The 21,884-nt window shown below is 45.8% G+C and overlaps 1 protein-coding gene across 9 annotated transcripts in view; it reads left to right on the forward strand.

The window, feature by feature from the left end:
* The window catches only part of LOC115478872 (schwannomin-interacting protein 1), a 694,349-nt gene that overhangs the window by 659,601 nt on the left and 12,864 nt on the right, over nucleotides 1-21,884 (forward strand). For all 9 annotated transcript variants that reach the window (XM_030216506.1, XM_030216512.1, XM_030216507.1 and 6 more), the window contains 2 exons: nucleotides 6,696-6,813; nucleotides 13,645-13,842. In XM_030216506.1, the coding sequence (XP_030072366.1) occupies nucleotides 6,696-6,813; nucleotides 13,645-13,842 (316 nt within the window). The remainder of the gene's footprint in view (nucleotides 1-6,695; nucleotides 6,814-13,644; nucleotides 13,843-21,884) is intronic.

The raw sequence follows: 21,884 nt of genomic DNA on the forward strand, positions 1-21,884 counted from the left end.
CCCTCCTCTCTTCCTTCCCGTTCACATTAATTGATTTGATTTGCTTACTTTATTTTTATTTTTTGTCTATTAGATTGTAAGCTCTTTGAGCAGGGACTGTCTTTCTTCTATGTTTGTGCAGCGCTGCGTACGCCTTGTAGCGCTATAGAAATGCTAAATAGTAGTAGTAGGTGTGTGCCAGGGAGGAAGAGAGCTGTGTTGTATGTCTGGGGACAGAGGAATAGAGGAGGGAATGAGAGGGAGGAGAGAGAGGGAGAGACCTGGGGCTCTTGCTATGGATAGGGAGGAAAAAGAATGGAAACGGGGGGGATAGAGAGAGAGATGGTGGAGAGCTGCATGGGGAGAAAGAACTAGGGGCAGAAAAAAAATCAGGGACATGGCGCCTGGCCGGTTAAATGGCACCGGTTATCCGGATAACCAGCTATCCCTCGCTGAATATTCTTGGTTGGCGGCTAGGAGATAACTGGCTATGTCGCGCGATATAGCTGGCTATCCCCAATATTCAGCGCATAACCAGCTATTGTAATCAACCATATTGGGTCATATAAATAGCTGGAATGTCTTTGGCCATTTTAAACTAAACCGGCTATCTTCAAATATTAACATAGCCAATTAAGTTTAAACCAGCCAAAAATAAACCAGTCACCGGCATTGAGTATCCAGGCTGACCACCGAGCACAGGAGTTAACCAGGCTCCTTCCCGCAATCTGAATGTCAGCCCCAGAAATCTGCATTGGATAAGGTAGATTAATCTGGTGTTATATCCCTCCTCTCGGTACCCTTCTCCACCACCGCCAACTCCAGGCTCCGCTCATTCTGCCTCGCCTCACCCTATGCTTGGAACAACCTTCCTGAGCCCTTACGCCAAGCCCCCTTCCTGCCCGTCTTCAAGTCTTTGCTTAAAGCCCACCTCTTCAATGCTGCGTTCGGCACCTAACCCTTACCGTTCAGTGAATCCAGACTGCCCCAATTTGACCGTTCACTTGTCTACTAGATTGTAAGCTCTTTGAGCAGGGACGGTCTCTCTTTGTTAAATTGTACAGCGCTGCGTAACCCTAGTAGCACTCTAGTAATGTTAAGTAGTAGTAGTATATGCAGACCAAAATAAGCTTGTAATGTCATTAAATAGTCTATTAAGGGCTTGTCCCAGTATGGAAATACTTATGTACATATGTAATGTCTGTCTTATCAAGGAAACTTGCTCAAACTGGAGTACAGCAAAAATAGTACAAAACATAATGGAATAATAAAAACTTAAATGTACAAAACATCAGAAATACTAAAACCAATATACATAAGCAACATAAGTATCAAGAAAGCTAAAAACATTACTACTTACAACTACTACTTATTTCTAAAGCTACCAGGTATACACAACATTGCAGAGACACACATAACAGACAGTTCCTTCCCCAAAGAGCTGACAGTCAAGACAAACATGCATACAGATACAATATTATTGCTCAGAAGGATAATGTTACGTTTTCACAATTATGCGGTTCATTAAATACGAATGTTCTTTTTCACATGAGGATGTTATTTAAATGCAAATATGGTTTGTCTTGAAGCAACATGTACATTACTTACTGGCTGCCATGTTTATTTTTCATGCTGCTTTCAGTTAAATTTGCATTGCCTCATTTAGCCAGATGTGACCAGAGCTGGCCTTGATCTTTTATTCCTCAGGCTCCATACTTACTGACAAGAGGTCAGTGATGTGATACAGCTGACTCATGAGCAGTATCCATTTCAGGTTGATGGCAATAATTTTGTTTTCAATCTTATATCAATAAATGGGGCTCTGCCTCTGCACTCCATCTTTCTCAGCTTATTACCCTGCTTCTCCTACACTAAAGACCATCAGCTCCCATTTACTGAGCAATCTAGCCGAAAGAATGTTCTGTGGGCGGGTTTGATTTATAAAGCAGATGTAGAAAGAGCCGAATGTTGACTCCCCTTCTAAAGGTGACTGAGAAGAGGGAAAAACAACCCACTCCAAAACAGAAATGGAGGGAGAAATTCAAAGTCGATTAATAGCGAAATCTTCCTCTCTGTGGTACAGTGTAAAATATTCACAAGTTTTTGGCAGCACTGTTGCCTGAGCTTCATCTCAGTCCTAGGCTCTGACTGTATAGAAAACTGACTCATAACATTTTCCAGTACACAATCCCATGGTAAGTGTTTGTCTTTCCTTAATGCATGCATTAAAGATTGATTCATATCAAAACGCAGCTGCAATGCTTCATGTAAAGAAACGGATCTATAATGTGCAGTGGAAAAATTACATTAATGCTTTTCAAATACTCTGTTTTTCTATTTTTCTATTTCTAGACTAGAGCTTTTATCCAAGTTATTATCCCATGGTTTCTAATCTATATTTACTGCATGCGTGTTTGAAATATTAGTTGATGTTGTATACACACCATACCTATTGCTGGTGAAATGAGATTTTAAAGAGAGGATTGCATTCCTCTTCAGTAAGAACACCAACTCCTAGCGTTAGCAAACCAGTTCTTTTCCTCTGAATCCCTCCTTGAATGCATTATTCTTCAGTTCATTCTCAAGTCTTTAAAATGATAAATGCTAAAAGATGGTGAATCCGATATTCAAAAGATTTATGCTCCTAATTTGGGGCCCTTTTACAGACTGGCGGTAAGTCCAACAGGGGCTTACTTCATGCTCTTCAGGGACGAACCTGCGCCAAAACCCCCAGAAATGGCTTGCGTGGCGGTAACCTGGTGGCTGCCCGGTTAGCGCGGGAGCCGTTATCACCACCTCAGTGGGTGGTGGTAAGGGCTCCCCCGCCGCAAGCCATGCAGTAAGAGTGCTCTTACCGCACAGCCTTGTGTGTCTTCAGCTTGGAAAAGAGATGACTGAAAGGAGATACGATTGAAGGCTATAAAATCCTGAGTGGGTGGAACCAGAGCAAGTGAATTGATTTTTCACTCTTCAAAAAAGTACAAAGACCAGGGGACACTCAATGAAATTACATGGAAATAACTTTTAAAACAAATAGGAGGAAATATTTTTTTCAATCAAAGGATAGTTAGGCTCTGGAACTTCCTGCCGGAGGATGTGGTAACGGTGGTTAGAGTATCTAGATTTAAAAAAAGGTTTGGACAGGTTCCTGGAGGAAAAGTCCATAGTCTTGTTATTGAGATGGACATGGGGCAAGTTACTGCTTCCCTGGGATTGGTAGCATGGAATGTTGCTACTAATTGGGTTTCTGCCAAGTACTTGTGACCTGGATTGGCCACTGTTGGAATCAGGTTACTGGGTTAGATAGACCATTAGTCTGACCTAGTATGGCTATTCTTATGTTCACCCTTGGAGGCTCTGCTATGGACTTCATATAAATGAAGTCACTGACGAGTATTGCCGCTACGGCGTTCTACAGCTGAGTCTTTTGTTTTTTCAACATAAGGAAGCCACATAGCCCTCTTAGTATATCCACCAGCTTTAATGCAAGAGAATTTATTTGACCCCTGATGCAGGCTTTGATGCCGAAACACGGCCGTGTCGGGTCGTTTTGAAGCTATTATTAAAGACTTCCTGATTTCCTGAACTATAAATTCAAGCCAGAGAGCATGACAGAAAATAGTAAAAACTCATCAGTGCAAAATGTTGTGGCCTTGGCATCCAGTTGTAAGTTTCTGAGCCTGAACATGAAAGGCAATTCTGTAACCTGGGCATGCACCTTTATGCATGCATTACATGCCTTAACGTTTAGAACACTAGCACTTAATGTACGCACATACTATGTAAGTACTACTAAGGCTCTATTCTGCAAATATTTACTCAACTTGTGTAGTGCGCATTTGCAAGGGGAGGGTACACAGGCATAGCCGCCGAGAGGGGGGGCAGGGGGGAAAAAATTCCCTGGGCCCGGGCCTCCAAGGGGGGGCCGGCGCCACAGCCCCACCCGTCCTCCGTCGTCGATCGTCTGCCCCCTGCATTGAAATCGTAGTCTCACCTCCGTGAAAGCAGCGTTGCAGGCAGCAGAACGCCTCCCTTCAGCCCTCCTTCCCTCCCTGTATCCCGCCCTTGTCTGACGTAACTTCTGCGAGGGCGGGACACAAGAAGGGAAGGAGGGCCGAAGGGAGGCATTCTGCTGCCTGCAGCGCTGCTTTCACGAAGGTAAGACTGCAATTTCAATGCAGGAGGCCCGGCCCAGTGGCGGCTGGAGGGGGGGAGCGGCGGCAACCTCGGAGGGAGTTGAGGGGGGAGCGGCCGCGTCGACCTCGGGGAGGTGGAGGGGGAGCAGTGGCTGCTGCGATCTCGGGGGGAGCGGTGGTGACCTCGGGGGGGTGGAGGGGGAGCGGCGGCGGTGACCTAGGGGGGCGGGGTGACGAGGGCGGCAGGGGTGGGGCCCCGGGCCCGGCCCATTCTCTCGGCGGCCCTGTACACAGGGGCAGAACATGGTCACAGAGCCGCAAGATGAAGATTAGACAGAATTTTGGCATTTGGAGTAAGAAAGAATTTAAAAAATAATTTATTAAAAGCTTTTGTTTCTTGAAAGATTGTTTAGGATAAGCATAATACATGCTTTGCAGCAGCAAAGTTTTAAAATTAGTTTGAAAGCTTCTGCTTGTTAAATGAGCCTGTTTAAAAAAAGATAACGAGCGGAAAAAAAAAACCCAAGGAAACAGTAATTTTAAAGTTCAACAGCAGATGGCAGTGAGAGCACAGTACTTTAACACAGTGATTTCCTTTCTTATGCGCTGTGTTTTTGCTACTTTACACTTCTGATAGAACCAACCTCTTGCAGTGCTCTGAGTTTCATTTATGACTACCTGAGAATGTTCCCCAGATTTATAGCCCCCCACCTAGCCCAGTCAGTCCTTGGGCTAAGGGCCACAGACCGTGGCTTCCTGATGCATGTGCGCCCTAAGTTCAGCCAGTTAGTGTTACCATTGTTCAGTGGCTGAGATTTTCTTCTCTCCCCAATGAGCACATTCTAGTAAAATGGAAGGTACAAAATGAAAAGTGAATAAATCCAAAAGTACATTTAGGACAGAGCAAGGCGCAGTTTATTTTGCATTAGTCATAATGTGCAGTCATTAGGGGTCTGTGAGTTCAGAATGAGACCCAGTGTGGCACAACATTTGGTCATTGGATTAACTATCTAGCAGGATGGGTCAAATAAATTGAATTCCTGCCTACTTGTATGTAGTGCTGAAGTACAGTAACTTAGGAGGGAAATTATGACGCTGCATAAGGACGATAGCCAACATTGTTTGCGCCTAAATGCGACGTCAAGGGCAGTAACGCAGGTTGTCTTGCCCTAATGCAGTAATATTTGAGTCACCGCAGGTTGCATAGTAAAAGTTTTATAGTTTATAGTTTTTTTTCAACATTTACTATACTGCTAAACTTTAAACAAATCAAAACGGCTTACAATAAAAAAGAAAGAAAAGGAACTCCAGTAATATAAAGGAAAGACACATACACTCAAGACCAAACATATCCGTCAATCAGTAATGAGATGCAAACATCGAAATGCATATAGAGCAGCTGATGCCTATGTAAATGCCATAAAGCCACTTGTAGTGAACACCGAGTTCACAATGAATGTCGCGTTATAGCCTTACAATGACGGTAAAATAACCCCAGTCAAAAGCTGGAGTTATTTTACTGCCCCGGAGCATCGGGCAGTCAAATCATGGCCTGATGCTCATGACCTTGTCTTCCAGGGCCTCCCATTTACACCCCACCGCCATGCTATAAAGCCCCCCAATCTAAACTGCCCCATGATTCAGCAACCCCCCCCCCACCCCCGAAGAGGATCTCCCCTGAAAAAGACCCCTGAACAAAACCTCTCCTTTTTACAAGACTCCCATTCCTTTAATAACGCCCCACCCCACCCCCCCATACAAGGAAACATGACCTCTAGCAGTAGTAGCGCAAGACTACCATTTTGAGGGATGGTGCTGGGGATTGTTCCTGCTCGGGGACCGCTATACCACCAGGGAATTAAGGTATGAGCACAAGGGTAGGGGGCTTGTGCAGAGGGGTTGGACTTGTTCAGGAGCTCTTCTTCAGGGGGACCTGGATTTGTGCAACTCTTATTCGAGGGAGGCCTGGAAGTCGGAGCCGGGGCATCGGGCCACAGTTGGGCAGCCCAAATGCACCTGGCCACTAGAATAAAGCTGCTTGTAAATCAAGGTGCAGTAAAAGCTCACTTTATACCGCACCATGATAACTCCCCCCCCCCCCCCCCCCCCCCCACACACACACACACACTTATTATTGTGGATATTCAGTGGTGCTACCTAAACAGATGAGATCATTGAATGTATGTGTGATTATAATATTGACCTGATTTTTTTTTTTAAGTACAACATTAAAAATAGTTTAAGCCTGATGTGAAAAGATAATGACAATGTACTAAAGATATTTTCAAAAAAACAATCACTGCTCTCAATAAAATTAATTTACATTGTATCACTTTGGTATGCTGATTAAACCCTTTAGTGTCCAATGTTCCCGTAATAAGCCATATGGGAACAGATTGATAGGAACATTGGGCATTAAAGGGTTAAGTCTTACCTTTCCATACACTTTCGATGTATTGGGAGCACATCCATGGGTCTAAAACATGCTTATAGCCCAAACTGTCTTAATGCTGGAAATAAATGTGAAACGTTGCAACAGAGGGTAATTATGCTGCTCTTCTTCCCTTTTTTTTCTTCTAGACTACAGAGCGGGATGAACTTGCAGATTTGTTTTGTAAATGACAGTGGTAGCGACAAAGACAGTGATGCTGATGATAGCAAGACTGAGACCAGCTTGGATACACCGCTATCTCCTATGGTAGGTTTGGGAGTGGAGGAGTGGCCTAGTGGTTAGGGCACCGGTCTTGCAATCCAGAGGTGGCCGGTTCAAATCCCGCTGCTGCTGCTTGTGATCTTGGGCAAGTCACTCAACCCTCCATTGCCTCAGGGTCAAACTTAGATTGTGAGCCCTCCTGGGACAGAGAAATATCCAGTGTACCTGAATGTAACTCACCTTGAGCTATTACTGAAAAAGGTGAGAGCAAAAATAAATTATTTGAGATTCTGTTGCTACTATCTGAGATTTTACACGGAATGTTGCTACTATTTGAGATTCTATATGGAATGTTGCTACTATTTGAGATTCTACATGGAATGTTGCTATAGTGGAGGAGTGGCCTAGTGGTTAGAGCAGCAGTCTTGCAATTGAGAGATGGCCAGTTCAAATCCCACTGCTGCTCCTTGTGATCTTGGGCAAGTCACTTAACCCTCCATTACCTCAGGTACAAACTTAGATTGTGAGCCCTCCTGGGACAAAGAAATATCCAGAGTACCTGAATGTAACTTACCTTGAGCTACTACTGAAAAAGCTGTGAGCAAAATCTAAATAAATAAATAGTAGGCAGACTTTTAAGGAGCATGCATTACCCCTGAATGGGTGTACCCTTTTAAAAGGATAGAGGGTGAGGGCTCACAGTGTACCTGAACTAAGATCATTTGGGGGTCTGTTTGTTTTCTTAGGGGTTATTTTAGTGTTTTTGAAACTCCATGCTGCTGACCCCCAGAGGTTTGTTTATAAAAGCACTGGAAGGAGGAGGTAAAGCCCCTGCAGCATGGCAGGTTCATTCCTCCATCTTCCAGGGGACCTGAATCTAATAGAGAAGACCTCTGAGGGAGACAGATCCTTTTAAATACATCAAAATAGTAAGAATAAACCCACTTACATGTTTGATGTCTATAGACAAGCAATTCATTTTCAGCAAGATGTTTCAAATTGAATAGTATGAAACAGGATACAAAAGAAGTATTAAATATTTAGGGTCCCTTTTACAAAGGCGAGTAAGGGCCTAATTGGCATTACTGCCCGGCTTCCGCATGCCCCGGGAGGTAATTCTGAATTTGGCGCATGCCAAAAATACGCAGTAGAAAATATTTTTTATTTTCTATCGTGTGGCATTTACCCAGTGGTAAACTACTTGCCACTACTGCTTATTATTTCTGTAGCGCTACTAGATGTACGCAGCGCTGTACACCTGAACATGAAGAGACAGCTCAACGGAGCTTACAATCTAATTAGGCCAGACAAACAGGACAAATAAGAGATAAGGACAGACAAACAGGACAAATAAGAGATAACGACAGTGGACTTGCGCTGCTTGCTTACCACCCAGGTAGCGCATGAGACCTTACCGCTAAGTCAACAGGTGGCAGGAAGGTCTCAAGCCGAAAATGGACACACACTGGTTTTTATTTTGCCGCACATCTATTTTCTGGCCCCTTAAAAAAGGGCCCTTTTTCCAGGACATGGCAAAATCTGTGCTCACACTGCTGCAGGCCACTTTTTGCCGCGGCTTAGTAAAAGGGCCCAGTAGACCGCTAAGTCATCACCGAGAATTTGGTACATTAACAGAAAGCATTGTAAGGCGAAGTTTGACAAATAGGTGCATTATACCTTGCACAGGTGATCATCTTGTCCTCAGGAGGACTGAATTTGCTCACTGGAGTAGTCTCCTGTGCATTCTTTCCTCTTCTGCCACCTAGATCATAAAGCAGCCTATGCCTAGTTTGTTGTTCTTAGGTGTGCTGTTGTTTATTGAGTTTTGTCCCTAACCTCACTCAATCATTTCATCATCTTTTACAACAACTTACGCAGCTGGGTTCTCCTACATAAGCGCACAACTATGGAATGGGCTCCCAAAAGCTGTGAAAACAATCCACGACCACTTGAACTTCAGGAAATCACTAAAAACCTACCTCTTCAAAAAGGCCTACAACCAACGACCCAACGTAACCCTCTTCACCTACCAACACAGCATGACTATGATCGAACAGGACAACACGCAATCTTCATCCATTCCAACCCTCCACTTATACCTCATACGATCACTATACAACTTTGTATTTGTTATCCACCGACTGGGCAAACGCCTTTGACGGTACTATGTAAGCCACATTGAGCCTGCAAATAGGTGGGAAAATGTGGGATACAATTGCAACAAATAAAAATAAATCTTTTATACCTAGAAAAAGCAGATGGGAAATAGGGCACAGCATGTAGGATTCCTTTTTCAGAATACCCCTGTACTTTATTTGTTTTTTAATTTAAAAAAAAATGTGCATACCACATTCCTATATACACATTCATTGCAGTTTATCAATGAAAACAAATATAATACAAAACTAATTATAACATACAATGCGTAAAATAAAATATCAAAAATCATTAAAATTGAAAGAGGGACAGAAACACTGCAACTATATACCCAATACAATTACATCATACCTGTGCAACCAAACCCCTCTAATCAGCTGGAACTGTCTACACATTACCAAGTCAGACAACTGGAAACAAGAAACATTTAAGATGTTTGCAAAAGCTGTGAGATTAGTCTCAGTTTATATCGTCAATGGAAGCTTATTCCATTACTGAGATGCACGAACAGAAAATGCATGCAATCACCAATATTATAACCTAACCTCCAACCTAGTAGGAACATCCAAAATTTTCCCTTGGCTAGATCTACATTCATACCAATTAATTTTATCCTATAAACAACTAAGTTTTCCAATATGATTCATCTTAAAAAGTAACACCAAAACCTTTAACTGTATCTGCTAGTTAATAGCCAGAGTAATTCTATCATCACCTGATGAACAGTGGCTTGTTTTTGTAGTCCCACAGTTATTGTGGAGGAGTGGCCTAGTGGTTAGAGTGGTGGACTTTGGTCCTGGGGAACTGGTTCAATTCCCACTGCAGGCACAGGCAGCTCCTTGTGACCCTGGGCAAGTCACTTAACCCTCCATTGCCCCATGTAAGCCGCATTGAGCCTGCCATGAGTGGGAAAGCGCAGGGTACAAATGTAACAAAAATAAAATAGATACTATTGGAGATTCTACATGGAATGTTGCTACTATTGGAGATTCTACATGGAATGTTGCTATTCCACTAGCAACATTCCATGTAGAAGGCTGCGCAGGCTTCTGTTTCTGTGATTCTGACGTCCTGCACGTACGTGCAGGACGTCAGACTCACAGAAGCAGAAGCCTGCGCGGCCACATTGGTGATCTGCAAGGGCCAGGCACAGGCAGCTCCTTGTGACTCTGGGCAAGTCACTTAACCCTCCATTGCCCCATGTAAGCTGCATTGAGCCTGCCATGAGTGGGAAAGCGCGGGGTACAAATGTAATAAAAATAAAATAAAATTGTAGCTACCACATTCTGGGTATCTGCAACTGCAACAAATGTTTATTTGGAAGACCAGTGTAAAGGAGATCGCAGTAGTCTAGGTTGATTGTTTTTAACCAAGTGAAACTTATAAAACAATGCGTTTCACACCCATGGCTGAAATTTGAGGTCCAAAAGTAATCTCACTGTCTTTACTGTTTCCTTTGGAGACACCACAGCATCACCCACCTTCAACTTTCCAGGTAACCGGCATCAATACTCGTTTCCAAATAACACCACCCTCCAATTATCTTGTCTTTTGTGCTGCAGTCAGCAGAGGTGCCATGAGAGAGAGAGAGAGAGAAGCAGCTGAGAACATGAAAGGAATTCAGGGACCAGTAGTTTAAAATAGAATTTATCAAACCCAAAGTATAAAGACTCAGGACCATACCGAATTATAGTTGCATCATGTGACTCGTTCACTGGTGCCCCCCGCCTTGCACAGTTTGCCACTACTAATGAGAGTAGATGGTAGGCTGGGAACAATATTTGCCCCCCCCCCCCCTATATTTGTGCCTTGTGCGACTGTGCCACTCACAGAACCCTTGTTATGGTGCTGTGAAGTCTCTGGGGCCCTTTTACTAAGGTGCGTAGGTGTCTACTTGCGTCCAACACGTGTCAAACTGGTCCTACCAGTCGGCTACCGCATGCCCTGGGCAGTAATTCCACTTTTGGCGCGCGCCTAAAACACGTGGTAGAAAATATTTTCTATCGTGGGGGCGCTTACCCGGCAGTAATCAGCAGTTGGCGCACACTGGACACTTACTGCCCGGTTATCGCATGAGACCTTGCCGCTAAATCAGTGGGTGGCGTTAAGGTGTCAGGCCGAAAATGGACGTGCCCTGGTTTTCATTTTGCCAGCACAATAAAAGAAAATCCCTTTTTTCCAGGCGCATTCAGGAAATGGACCAGCGTGTGTGCAAAACACGCGTCTACACAAGCGCAGGCCATTTTTGGGCGTGACTTAGTAAAAGGGCCCCTCTGTTTGCCTAGGTGTAATGTTTCCCCATCTTGATGGCTGGTAAATGTCTCCTTAATTCACACCTGAAAGGGAGCGCCATGATTTTTAAAGTCATTTTACAACCCCCCTCCCCCCCCCCCACCCTCCAAGAGCATTGAGCAAAGAAATACCCAATGTCCTGCAGGTACTGTCTGAATTAAGGGGCAATTTATAAATACCCTGTATGGTTACAGACTGGATATGGGCATTTAACACACACACTTTACCCCAGTGGTTCCCAAACCTGGTCCTGAGGCACCCCAGCCAGTCAGGTTTTCAGTATATCCACAATGAATACTCACGAGATCTGTATGCAGTGTAGGCAGTGCATTCAAGTCTGTCTCATGAATATTCATTGTGGATATCCTAAAACCCTGACTGGCTGGGTGCCTCTAGGACCAGATTTGGGAACCACCTGCTTTACCCTGATCTTCAAAGGGAAGCATAACAATTCTAGCTACAAAGTACAATTACTAACAGATTCTGCATACTGTCCACTTCCTGTTTGTGAGGTCATAGGAGCCAACTTTTCAAAATTATTGGGGGTGCTAAGCCCAGTGGAGATAACCCCTCCCTGGACACATACAAGGAATTTTCTCAATATTGGGGGTGCTCAAGCACACACAGAGTCTGCTCCTATTGTGTGGGTAGTCGAGCATGAGCAAAATGACAAAGCATGGGCAAAATGGCATGCCTACAGTTAAATGTCACTTGTGGGTGCATTAATTTATTCCCTCAACCTGAACATGTCCACAGGAATGCCTCCTTTTATGTGGCTAAACACATGTGGTCTGTGAGAACCACACGCATGGTTTTTACCCACATTTCAAGAGGGCAACTTTATGCAACATTTACTTATATGCAAATTATACTGTTTTCAACTCCCTTGGATTGCAAATTAAGCTAAACTACAACACATATTTGGATTTATATCCTGCCTTCCTATTATAAAATACTACTCTGAAGAGCTACCAGCAAATATATTCAACATTTATGCCACCAGTCTTTGAGCCAGCTATTGTTGGGCAGACTGGGTGGACCGTACGGGTCTTTCTCTGTCGTCATCTACTATGTTACTATGTATTTATAATCTAGTGTGAAGTATAAACTGACAACAGCAGCAAGGTAGGAGCTACAACACCACCACCCTGGCTCAGATTCCCCACATGGCTAAAGTCTCACTCTAACAGCCCCACAAAGACCAAAGCTATAAAACTGCTCTTTCACCGCTGAAAAAGGGGCAAACTCCTGTACCCTTAACTTTTTAACAGGTTTTTAAACAGGTTTAACAAAAAGTTATAAGGGGATTGAGTGAGCCTGGTGGTTAGAGCAGCATGTTGCAGTGGCGTACTAAGGGGGGGGGGCGGTCCGCCCCGGGTGCATGCTGCTGGGGGGTGCCGCGCATCTGTCGGCAACGCTCGTTCTCTGCTCCCTCTGGCCCCGGAACGGGTTATTTCCTGTAATGGGGCAGAGGGAGCAGGGAACGAGCATTGCTGACAGATGCACGCCACCCCACCCCCCCCCCCCCCCCCAGCAGGTAAAGATGCACCGGGGGAGGGTGTCGTTTCGCTGGGGGGAGCTACCCCTTTCACGTCCCCTGTCCCCCCTCCCCTCCCCTCCCCTTACTCTGCTATCCCTGGAGGTCTAGAGGTACTTCTTCGGGGCAGGAAAGAGCCCCCTCTTTCCTGCCCGGAGCTGCTAGCTGCCCTGCATCCTGTCCTGTGGTGAGTCCAGCTCTCGGCGTTTCAAAATGGCCACTGAGAGTTGAAGTCTCGCGAGGCTGCTTCAACTCTCGGCGGCCATTTTGAACCGCCGAGAGCCGGACTCACCACAGGACAGGATGCAGGGCAGCTAGCAGCAGCACTCCGGGCAGGAAAGAGGGGGCTCTTTCCTGCCCCGAAGACGAAGAGGTACCTCTAGACCACCAGGGATAGCAGAGTAAGGGGAGGGGGGATAGTCGCGTTTCGCCGGGGGGGGGGGGCACATCGGCGATCCGCCCCGGGTGTCAGCCCCCCTAGGAATGCCACTGGCATGTTGAGATGCAGTGAAACCACTTCCCACTGATTTCAAGCAATTCACTCTCCAGTGCCTCAGGTGCAAAATTTAAAGCACTGTGGGAAAGGGAAAATACCTACCTACTGCACCTGAATATAACTCATTCCAGGATCACAAATGGAAAGGCCAGTAATTAAATCTAAAATAAAAATCTAGAAGTCAGGGCTAGTAAAGGAAAAGAACTTCAGTGCAAAATGTCATCAAAGAAGACTCTAGAGAATGGAGAGATAAAGATTAGCATAACCCTTTAGTGTCCAATGTTCCCGTAATAAGCCATATGGGAACAGATTGATGGGAACACTGGTGGACACTAAAGGATTAATCATGGAGCATCCTGAGAATTCATTGTACGGTTGGTTTTTGTTTCTGCAGAGCAAGCAAAGTTCCTCCTACTCTGATAGAGATACTACTGAAGAAGAGTCTGAATCCTTAGAAGATATGGATTTTATCAGCAGGCAAAAAAAGCTGCAAGCAGAAGCCAAAATGGCACTGGCCATGGCAAAACCCATGGCCAAAATGCAGGTCGAAGTGGAAAAGCAGAACAGAAAGAAGTCTCCAGTAGCTGATCTTGTGAGTCCTTAACCATAACATATTTTTGCACAGTAGAAAACTAAGCATGAGAGAAATGAACTGAAAGAATTTTCTGTCATTAAGATTTTTTTTCTAGGAGGCATTGAAGTAGACAAGTTTATTTTTCTTTTGCTCTTTTAAGTAAAGAATATTATACTTGCTGGGCCACTACTTTCTTTTGAATGTGAAGGGCAATTCTATAACATGGCGCTTTCATTTATGCGCCACATGAACGCGTAAAAGTACAGAATACTGGCACTGTTGCAGTGGTTAAGTGTACACATACACAGTTGAGTGCAGGCAGGATGCCTAAGCACTATTCTGTAGGGTAGGGCATCCGAGGGACAAAGCTAGGCCCAGGGCAAACAATCTTCAGGGCTCCACCGCTGCCCCACCACCACCACTGCTGCTGCTCCCCCCACCACTCCCCTCCCGCAGCAGCAAATGAGAGAGAGTGCTATTCTGGCTATAGATCCTTCTTTCTGTCGTGTCCCGCCTCCTGTGAAGTAACTTCCTCTTTCCGCATAGATGGGATGCGGCAGGAAGGAGGAACTGTGGCTGACAGAGCAGTCTCTTTTGATTGCCGGCGCCGGGCCCTCCTTGGAGGCTAAGCCTGGGGAATCTTGCCCCCCCCCCTGCTCCTCCCCCCCTCTTGGCAGCCCTGCTGTAGGGATATGTGGAAGTGGCATAGTATGTAAATGCAAGGGGGACGTGCACATGCTTATGCACACAACTTAGTACTATATCTTACATGTAATCTTGCCACATTTACAAAGCTGCAGTTATGTCCGCTCTACAGCTGGTGTAACTACAGGTGTGTCTCCGTTAGGCATGCAGGTGCTGGGTTACATTAGTATTCTATAACTGAATCCAGGCACCTAGATGATGTCATAGGTTATGCTCTTACTACATGGCATCAGGCAGGGGCGTAGCTACATGGGGCCACGGGGGCATGGGCCCCCACAGGTTACGCCCTGGCCCCCTCTACATTTGACCCGCCCCGCTGCATCAGGTACCTTGTTTGCTGGCGGGGGTCCCCAAACCCCGCCAGCTGAAGAGTCTTCTTCAGTGCCAGTTGACTCCGGTGCCTTCGTTGTGTGATCATCTGTTTCTGACGCCTTACGTCCTGCACCGTGCAAGTAGCCCTGTGCAGGCGTCAGAAACAGATGATCACACAACGAAGGCGCCGGAGTCGACCGGCGCTGAAGAAGATTCTTCGGCTGGCGGGGATTGGGGACCCCCACCACCAAACAAGGTACCTGATGCGGGGGCAGGGGGGGGTCGGCGGCTAAACAGTGCCCCCCCACCTCGGGCTCTGGCCCCCCTCCCGCCGAGGTCTGGCTACGCCCCTGGCATCAGGGTACCTAAATGGAAGTGCCCACTTATAGAATTGCTCCCGAAGGGCTAGTTTCGGTACATGGCACTCAAAAATCAGCGCCAAAAAAAATGGTACACAATGAGGGGCATAATTGAACGAAAACGCCTATCTCCATGGGCGTTTATCTCCGAGAACGGGTCCGTGAAGGGGTGGACCGAACCGTATTTTGGGAAAAAATAGACGCCCATGTTTTATTCAACAATGTGTGAGCTGGGCGTTTTTGTTTTTCAGCGATAATGGAAAATGAAAGCGCCCAGCTCAAAAACGAATAAATCCAAGACATTTATTCGTGGGAGGGGCCAGGATTCGTAGTGCACTGGTCCCCCTCACATGCCAGGACATCAACGGGGCACCCTAGGGGGCACTTTTACAAAAACAAAAAAACAGGTAAAAGAGCTCCCAGGTGCATAGCACCCTTCCCTTGTGTGTTGAGCCCCCCAAATCCCCCTCAAAACCCACTGCCCACAAGTCTACACCATTACTATAGCCCTAAGGGGTGAAGGGGGCACCTACATGTGGGTACAGTGGGTTTGGGGGGGTTGGACGACTAATAAGCATTAAGCAGCACAATTGTAACAGGTAGGGGGGATGGGCCTGGGTCCACCTGCCTGAAGTCCACTGCACCCCCTAACAACTCCTCCAGTGACCTGCATACTGCTGCCAGGGAGCTGGGTATGACATTTGAGGGTGAAAATAAAAAGTTGTGAAACATCATTTTTTTGTGGTGGGAGGGGGTTAGTGACCACTTGGGGATTCAGGGGAGGTCATCCCCGATTCCCTCCAGTGGTCATCTGGTCATTTAGGGCACTTTTTGGGGCCTTATTCGTGAAAAAACAGGGTCCAGGAAAAGTGTCCTAAATTCTAGCTAAAAACGCATACTTTTTTCCCATTATCGGTGAAATGCGCCCATCTTTGTTCGGCAGATAGCCACGCCCCAGTTCCGCCTTCGCCACACCTCTGACACGCCCCCATCAACTTTGTCCGCATCCGCGACGGAGTGCAGTTGAAAACGTCCAAAAATCGGCTTTCGATTATACCGCTTTATTCATTTTTGTGAGATAAACGTCCATCTCCCGATTTAGGTCGGAACTTGGGCGTTTTTCTCGTTCGATTATAAGCAGGAATGTTATCCTATAATGGGCACTCAAAGATGAGCGCCCTTATAGAACAGCATTGAGTGCCGATTTTGGTGCCCAGGACTTATGCCTGCTTAAACCAGGTGTAATTCCCAGCGGCCAGTTTGGTTACACATCCTCAGCATTCTATAACTGCGCACAAATTTTAGGAATGCTCCTGACCCACCCATGGTCCTCCCACAGTCACACCCCTTTTTGGGGTTGCACACTAAGGGCCCCTTTTACTAAGTGGCAGTAAGCCCAGTACGGGCTTACCGCTCACTAAACAGGAAGTACCACCAGGCTACCGCAGCAAGCTTGGCGGTACTTCACACCGCTAGTGTGCCGTCATATCCGGCGCTACAAAAATATATTTATTTTTGTAACGCCGGCATGTACCCGGCGGTAATCGGGCAGAGCTATAAGCTGCCTGGTTACCACCGGGTTAGCACGGGAGCCCTTACCGCCACCCCAATGGGTGGCGGTAAGGGCTCCTCCCCAAAATGACCGTTCGACAAGTGCTTTACTTGCCGCACGGTCATTTCCCCTCAGGAATAAAAGACTTCCCTTTTGCCCGCTGTGGTAAAAGGGGGCCTCGGCGCACATGAAAAACATGCGCTGAAGCAATCACAGGCCCCCTTTTGCCGCAGCTTGATAAAAGGGGCCCTAAGGGATTTGGGTGTATATTGATATAGAGTAGCGTGTAGCAAAATGCGCTTGCAAATCCAGATTGGTGCCAATTAGTGCCAATTAGGTCACAATTATTAGTTCGTTAACCAATTTAGTTGGGCACACATCTTGGATTGGCGCACAGATTTTGGCGTCCAATATTGGGCACCACATATAGAATCTGGGGGAAAGTGTACAACTTTGGTCATACCGGTTACTTTTTAGGGATAACTCCCCGTGGCCTTTGGTCAAAGCTATATGTTGCCGTCCTCGTCCCCTGATCTGTAAATGTGTGTTTAAGAGGGGAGGGGGGATGTTCCGTTCTGAGACTTTGCTACCAAGGAAGGATAATTTCAGTCAATGGCAAAACAGCAAAAGTAGAGGCTGACAAATGTGCAAACCAATAGGACAACATCATCCTTTAATAGAGCCAGTGCTGACTTTTCCTCTTCGTGCTATGAAAACAAGCCGTTCCTCTGAGCAGATCTGATCTCATGTTGTAAGTGTCAACTGCTGCTAAACTGTGAAGCCTCTGCAAATTGTCCCCTTTACTTTCCAAACCCTCAGCCTTCAGAAACGATAGTATAGGGCAGTTCATAGACTGCTGCATCCACTGCTCTGTATGTCATGTCCAGTGTGCCTGTGGTGTGCGGTAATACACAGGAGGCATACAACACTGGAGGACACAATGGTGTCCAGAAAAGTACTATATTGACGTCTTCACCAAGACCTGACAGGACTCGTGTTTCAGCCAGAACGGCCTGCCTCAGGGGTTTTCATTTAACACCTCCACCTGGACCTGATTCAGGCCATTCTGACTGAAACACAAGTCGTGTCGGGTCTTGGTGAAGACTTCAGTACAGTACTTTTCTGGACACCATTGTTGTGAGGACTTTTTTTGTTAGTCTCCTCCACTGTTGTGTGTCTACTGTGCTACCATGTTTCCCCGAAAATAGGACATCCTCCGAAAGTAAGACCTAGTAGAGGTCTTGCTGCAATTTGAAAATATAAGGCCTCCCCTGAAAATAAGACCTAGCAGGGGAGGCCTTATTTTTCGGGGAAACATCGGGGTCAACCCCCCCACCCGAGATCGCCGGCTCCCCCCCTCGATCGGCGGCTCCCCCCCGCCCTCAGTCGCTCCCGGAACTAACCTCTTAACCGCTTCCTTTCACCTTCGCACTCGCCGCAAGCAGCAGGGCTGGCCACTCCTTCCTTCCGTGTCCCGCCCTCGCCTGACGTTACGTTACGTCAGGCGAGGGCGGGACATGGAAGGAAGGAGTGGCCTGCCCTGCTGCTTGCGGCGAGTGCGAAGATGAATGGTGAAAGGAAGCATTTAAGAGGTTAGTTCCGGGAGCGACTGAGGGCAGGGGGAGCCGCCGATCGAGGGGGGGAGCCGGCGATCTCGGGTGGGGGGGGTGACCCCGATGTTTCCCCAAAAAATAAGGCCTCCCCTGAAAATAAGACCTAGCAGGTCTTGGGGAGCAAAATTTAATATAAGACAGTGTCTTATTTTCGGGGAAACACGGTATATCCATGGAGGATAGTTAGCTGGTACATAAGTACATAAGTAGTGCCATACTGGGAAAGACCAAAGGTCCATCTAGCCCAGCATCCTGTCACCGACAGTGGCCAATCCAGGTCAAGGGCACCTGGCACGCTCCCTAAACGTAAAAACATTCCAGACAAGTTATACCTAAAAATGCGGAATTTTTCCAAGTCCATTTAATAGCGGTCTATGGACTTGTCCTTTAGGAATCTATCTAACCCCTTTTTAAACTCCGTCAAGCTAGCCGCCCGTACCACGTTCTCCGGCAACGAATTCCAGAGTCTAATTACACGTTGGGTGAAGAAAAATTTTCTCCGATTCGTTTTAAATTTACCACACTGTAGCTTCAACTCATGCCCTCTAGTCCTAGTATATTTGGATAGCGTGAACAGTCGCTTCACATCCACCCGATCCATTCCACTCATTATTTTATACACTTCTATCATATCTCCCCTCAGCCGTCTCTTCTCCAAGCTGAAAAGCCCTAGCCTTCTCAGCCTCTCTTCATAGGAAAGTCGTCCCATCCCCACTATCATTTTCGTCGCCCTTCGCTGTACCTTTTCCAATTCTACTATATCTTTTTTGAGATACGGAGACCAGTACTGAACACAATACTCCAGGTGCGGTCGCACCATGGAGCGATACAACGGCATTATAACATCCGCACACCTGGACTCCATACCCTTCCTAATAACACCCAACATTCTATTCGCTTTCCTAGCCGCAGCAGCACACTGAGCAGAAGGTTTCAGCGTATCATCGACGACGACACCCAGATCCCTTTCTTGATCCGTAACTCCTAACGTGGAACCTTGCAAGACGTAGCTATAATTCGGGTTCCTCTTACCCACATGCATCACTTTGCACTTGTCAACATTGAACTTCATCTGCCACTTGCACGCCCATTCTCCCAGTCTCGCAAGGTCCTCCTGTAATCGTTCACATTCCTCCTGCGACTTGACGACCCTGAATAATTTTGTGTCATCGGCGAATTTAATTACCTCACTAGTTATTCCCATCTCTAGGTCATTTATAAATACATTAAAAAGCAACGGACCCAGCACAGACCCCTGCGGGACCCCACTAACTACCCTCCTCCACTGAGAATACTGGCCACGCAATCCTACTCTCTGCTTCCTATCTTTCAACCAGTTCTTAATCCATAATAGTACCCTACCTCCGATTCCATGACTCTGCAATTTCTTCAGGAGTCTTTCGTGCGGCACTTTGTCAAACGCCTTCTGAAAATCCAGATATACAATATCAACCGGCTCCCCATTGTCCACATGTTTGCTTACCCCCTCAAAAAAATGCATTAGATTGGTGAGGCAAGACTTCCCTTCACTAAATCCGTGCTGACTTTGTCTCATCAGTCCATGTTTTTGTATATGCTCTGCAATTTTATTCTTTTCATTTTTAAGCTACTGTTGTCAAAGCTCCAGTCACCTCCGTTCTCTGCTGAAATTGAGAGTAACTAACTGTATTTCGAAAAGCATTAGATATGACCTCACACGCACTCATGCTTTGGGGCTGGCAGCTGGACTATATCTTTAAGCATCAGTGAATGGGCCAGCTGATCTTTTTTGGCTACTAGGATCCTGAACTTTTCAAAGTTTACAAGGGCACAGCCTGTGTGTTTTTCTTTCAGTGGTCCTGTCACAAGGTACAATAGATCCTTACAGAGCAACCGGTTGACTTATCGAAAAAGACTGGTATCTGTCTGGTAGATCAATGTCGAAGGATTTTTTTTTAAAAATGACTATCAATATTAAAAATTACACTCTTCATCTTTTTCTTTAATGAAAAATTGTGTTTATTTGCACTTTCATAGTGCAGATTTCTTTACTGTACATGAACACAAACCAAAGGAAAACCAAAATATATATATATATATATATTCATAGAAAAAGAGCAAACACAAAGTGAAAGAATTGCAAATGTGACATGAAATCATTTCGTTCACCTTAAATCTGCATATTCATCCTCAGACCAACCAGTAACTGCAGTATTCCATTAAGGAACCATTATCTCTAGAAGGAAAATGATTTAAGTTTATGACAGTGATAATATCAGAAATGAACTGACAAATGCAAATATGAGCATTTGGTGCCCAAAACCATATAATTACTATTTAATTTTTAGCGTTCTGTTGAAATGTAAAAATTCATCTGCCAAGTTTAATTTAAGCTAACTGTAGCCCAGTAAATTATACGTTTCATTGGTTATACTGCACAGCCTATGCAGATCATAATTATCCTGTATAATGGAGGTTTTGCTGGGTATAAAACATTTTAGTATACTCAGTGAGGGGAAGAGTCTCCAAGCCTTCGGAGCAAGATGGAAAAAAAGTCACTGCTGCCCAATAGTGAAGTCCACATTGAGGACAATCCTGTAAGGGACGCTAAGAAGTATGCGCCCAAAATCTGTGCACCCCAAATTCCATTAGAATGGAGCCTAAGTTGACAATTAGGTGCCAACCATAGGCGCCGACTCCGTGGGTGCTGCGTGTGCTCGAGCACCCCCAATATTTTCACCAGCCAGAAGTCGGAACCGGAAGTTCCCTTCCCAGCCAGCCCGACCTGCCTGGTGCCCATCCTCTTCTCATACCACTCAGGTTTTTTGTTTTTATCCCCTCCTTTTTAAAACGTCTCATTCTCTGTGTTCCTCGCCTGATATGTTATACACAAGCAGTTTGATATAAAGAGGATATAACTCATGCAAGATCACCCCCGAAAGTGCCATTTTTATGCCAGAAAGCACTATAGGAGCAGTTGTCTTCTACTATAGGTCATGGGGGTAACTTTGGCCTGTCATGATTTTTGTTCTAATTTTAGGTTATAAAAAAATAAGCTGATATACATCTAGAGTTGTGCTGCAGTATATTCAGTGTCGCTATGCACAGAAGTGGCGCTGAATATACGTACTGGGGACAGTGAGTGCTAAGGCACATAGGGGCCCTTTTACTAAGCCGCGTAGGCGCCTATGTGTGCCCAACGCATGTCAGTTTGGAATTACCGCCTGGCTACTGCATGGCCCGGGCGGTAATTTCATTTTTTACGTGCGTTCACTACGCGCGATGGAAAATAATTTTTATTTTCTGGCGGGTGGTAAAAGGCATTCTACGCGCGTAGATCATTACCGCCCGGTTAACACGTTACACCTTACTGCTAAGTCAAATTGGTGTTGCTAAGGTCTCAGACCCAAAATGGACGGCGCGCCAATTTTCATTTTGCCGCACGTCCATTTTCGGCCAAAATGTTAAAAAAAGGCATTTTTTTACAGGTGCTCTGAAAAATGGATTTGTGCACGTCCAAAACACGCACTTACACTAGCG

This window comes from Microcaecilia unicolor, chromosome 10, assembly GCF_901765095.1.
Source record: "Microcaecilia unicolor chromosome 10, aMicUni1.1, whole genome shotgun sequence".
Classification (NCBI taxonomy): Eukaryota; Metazoa; Chordata; class Amphibia; order Gymnophiona; family Siphonopidae; genus Microcaecilia; species Microcaecilia unicolor.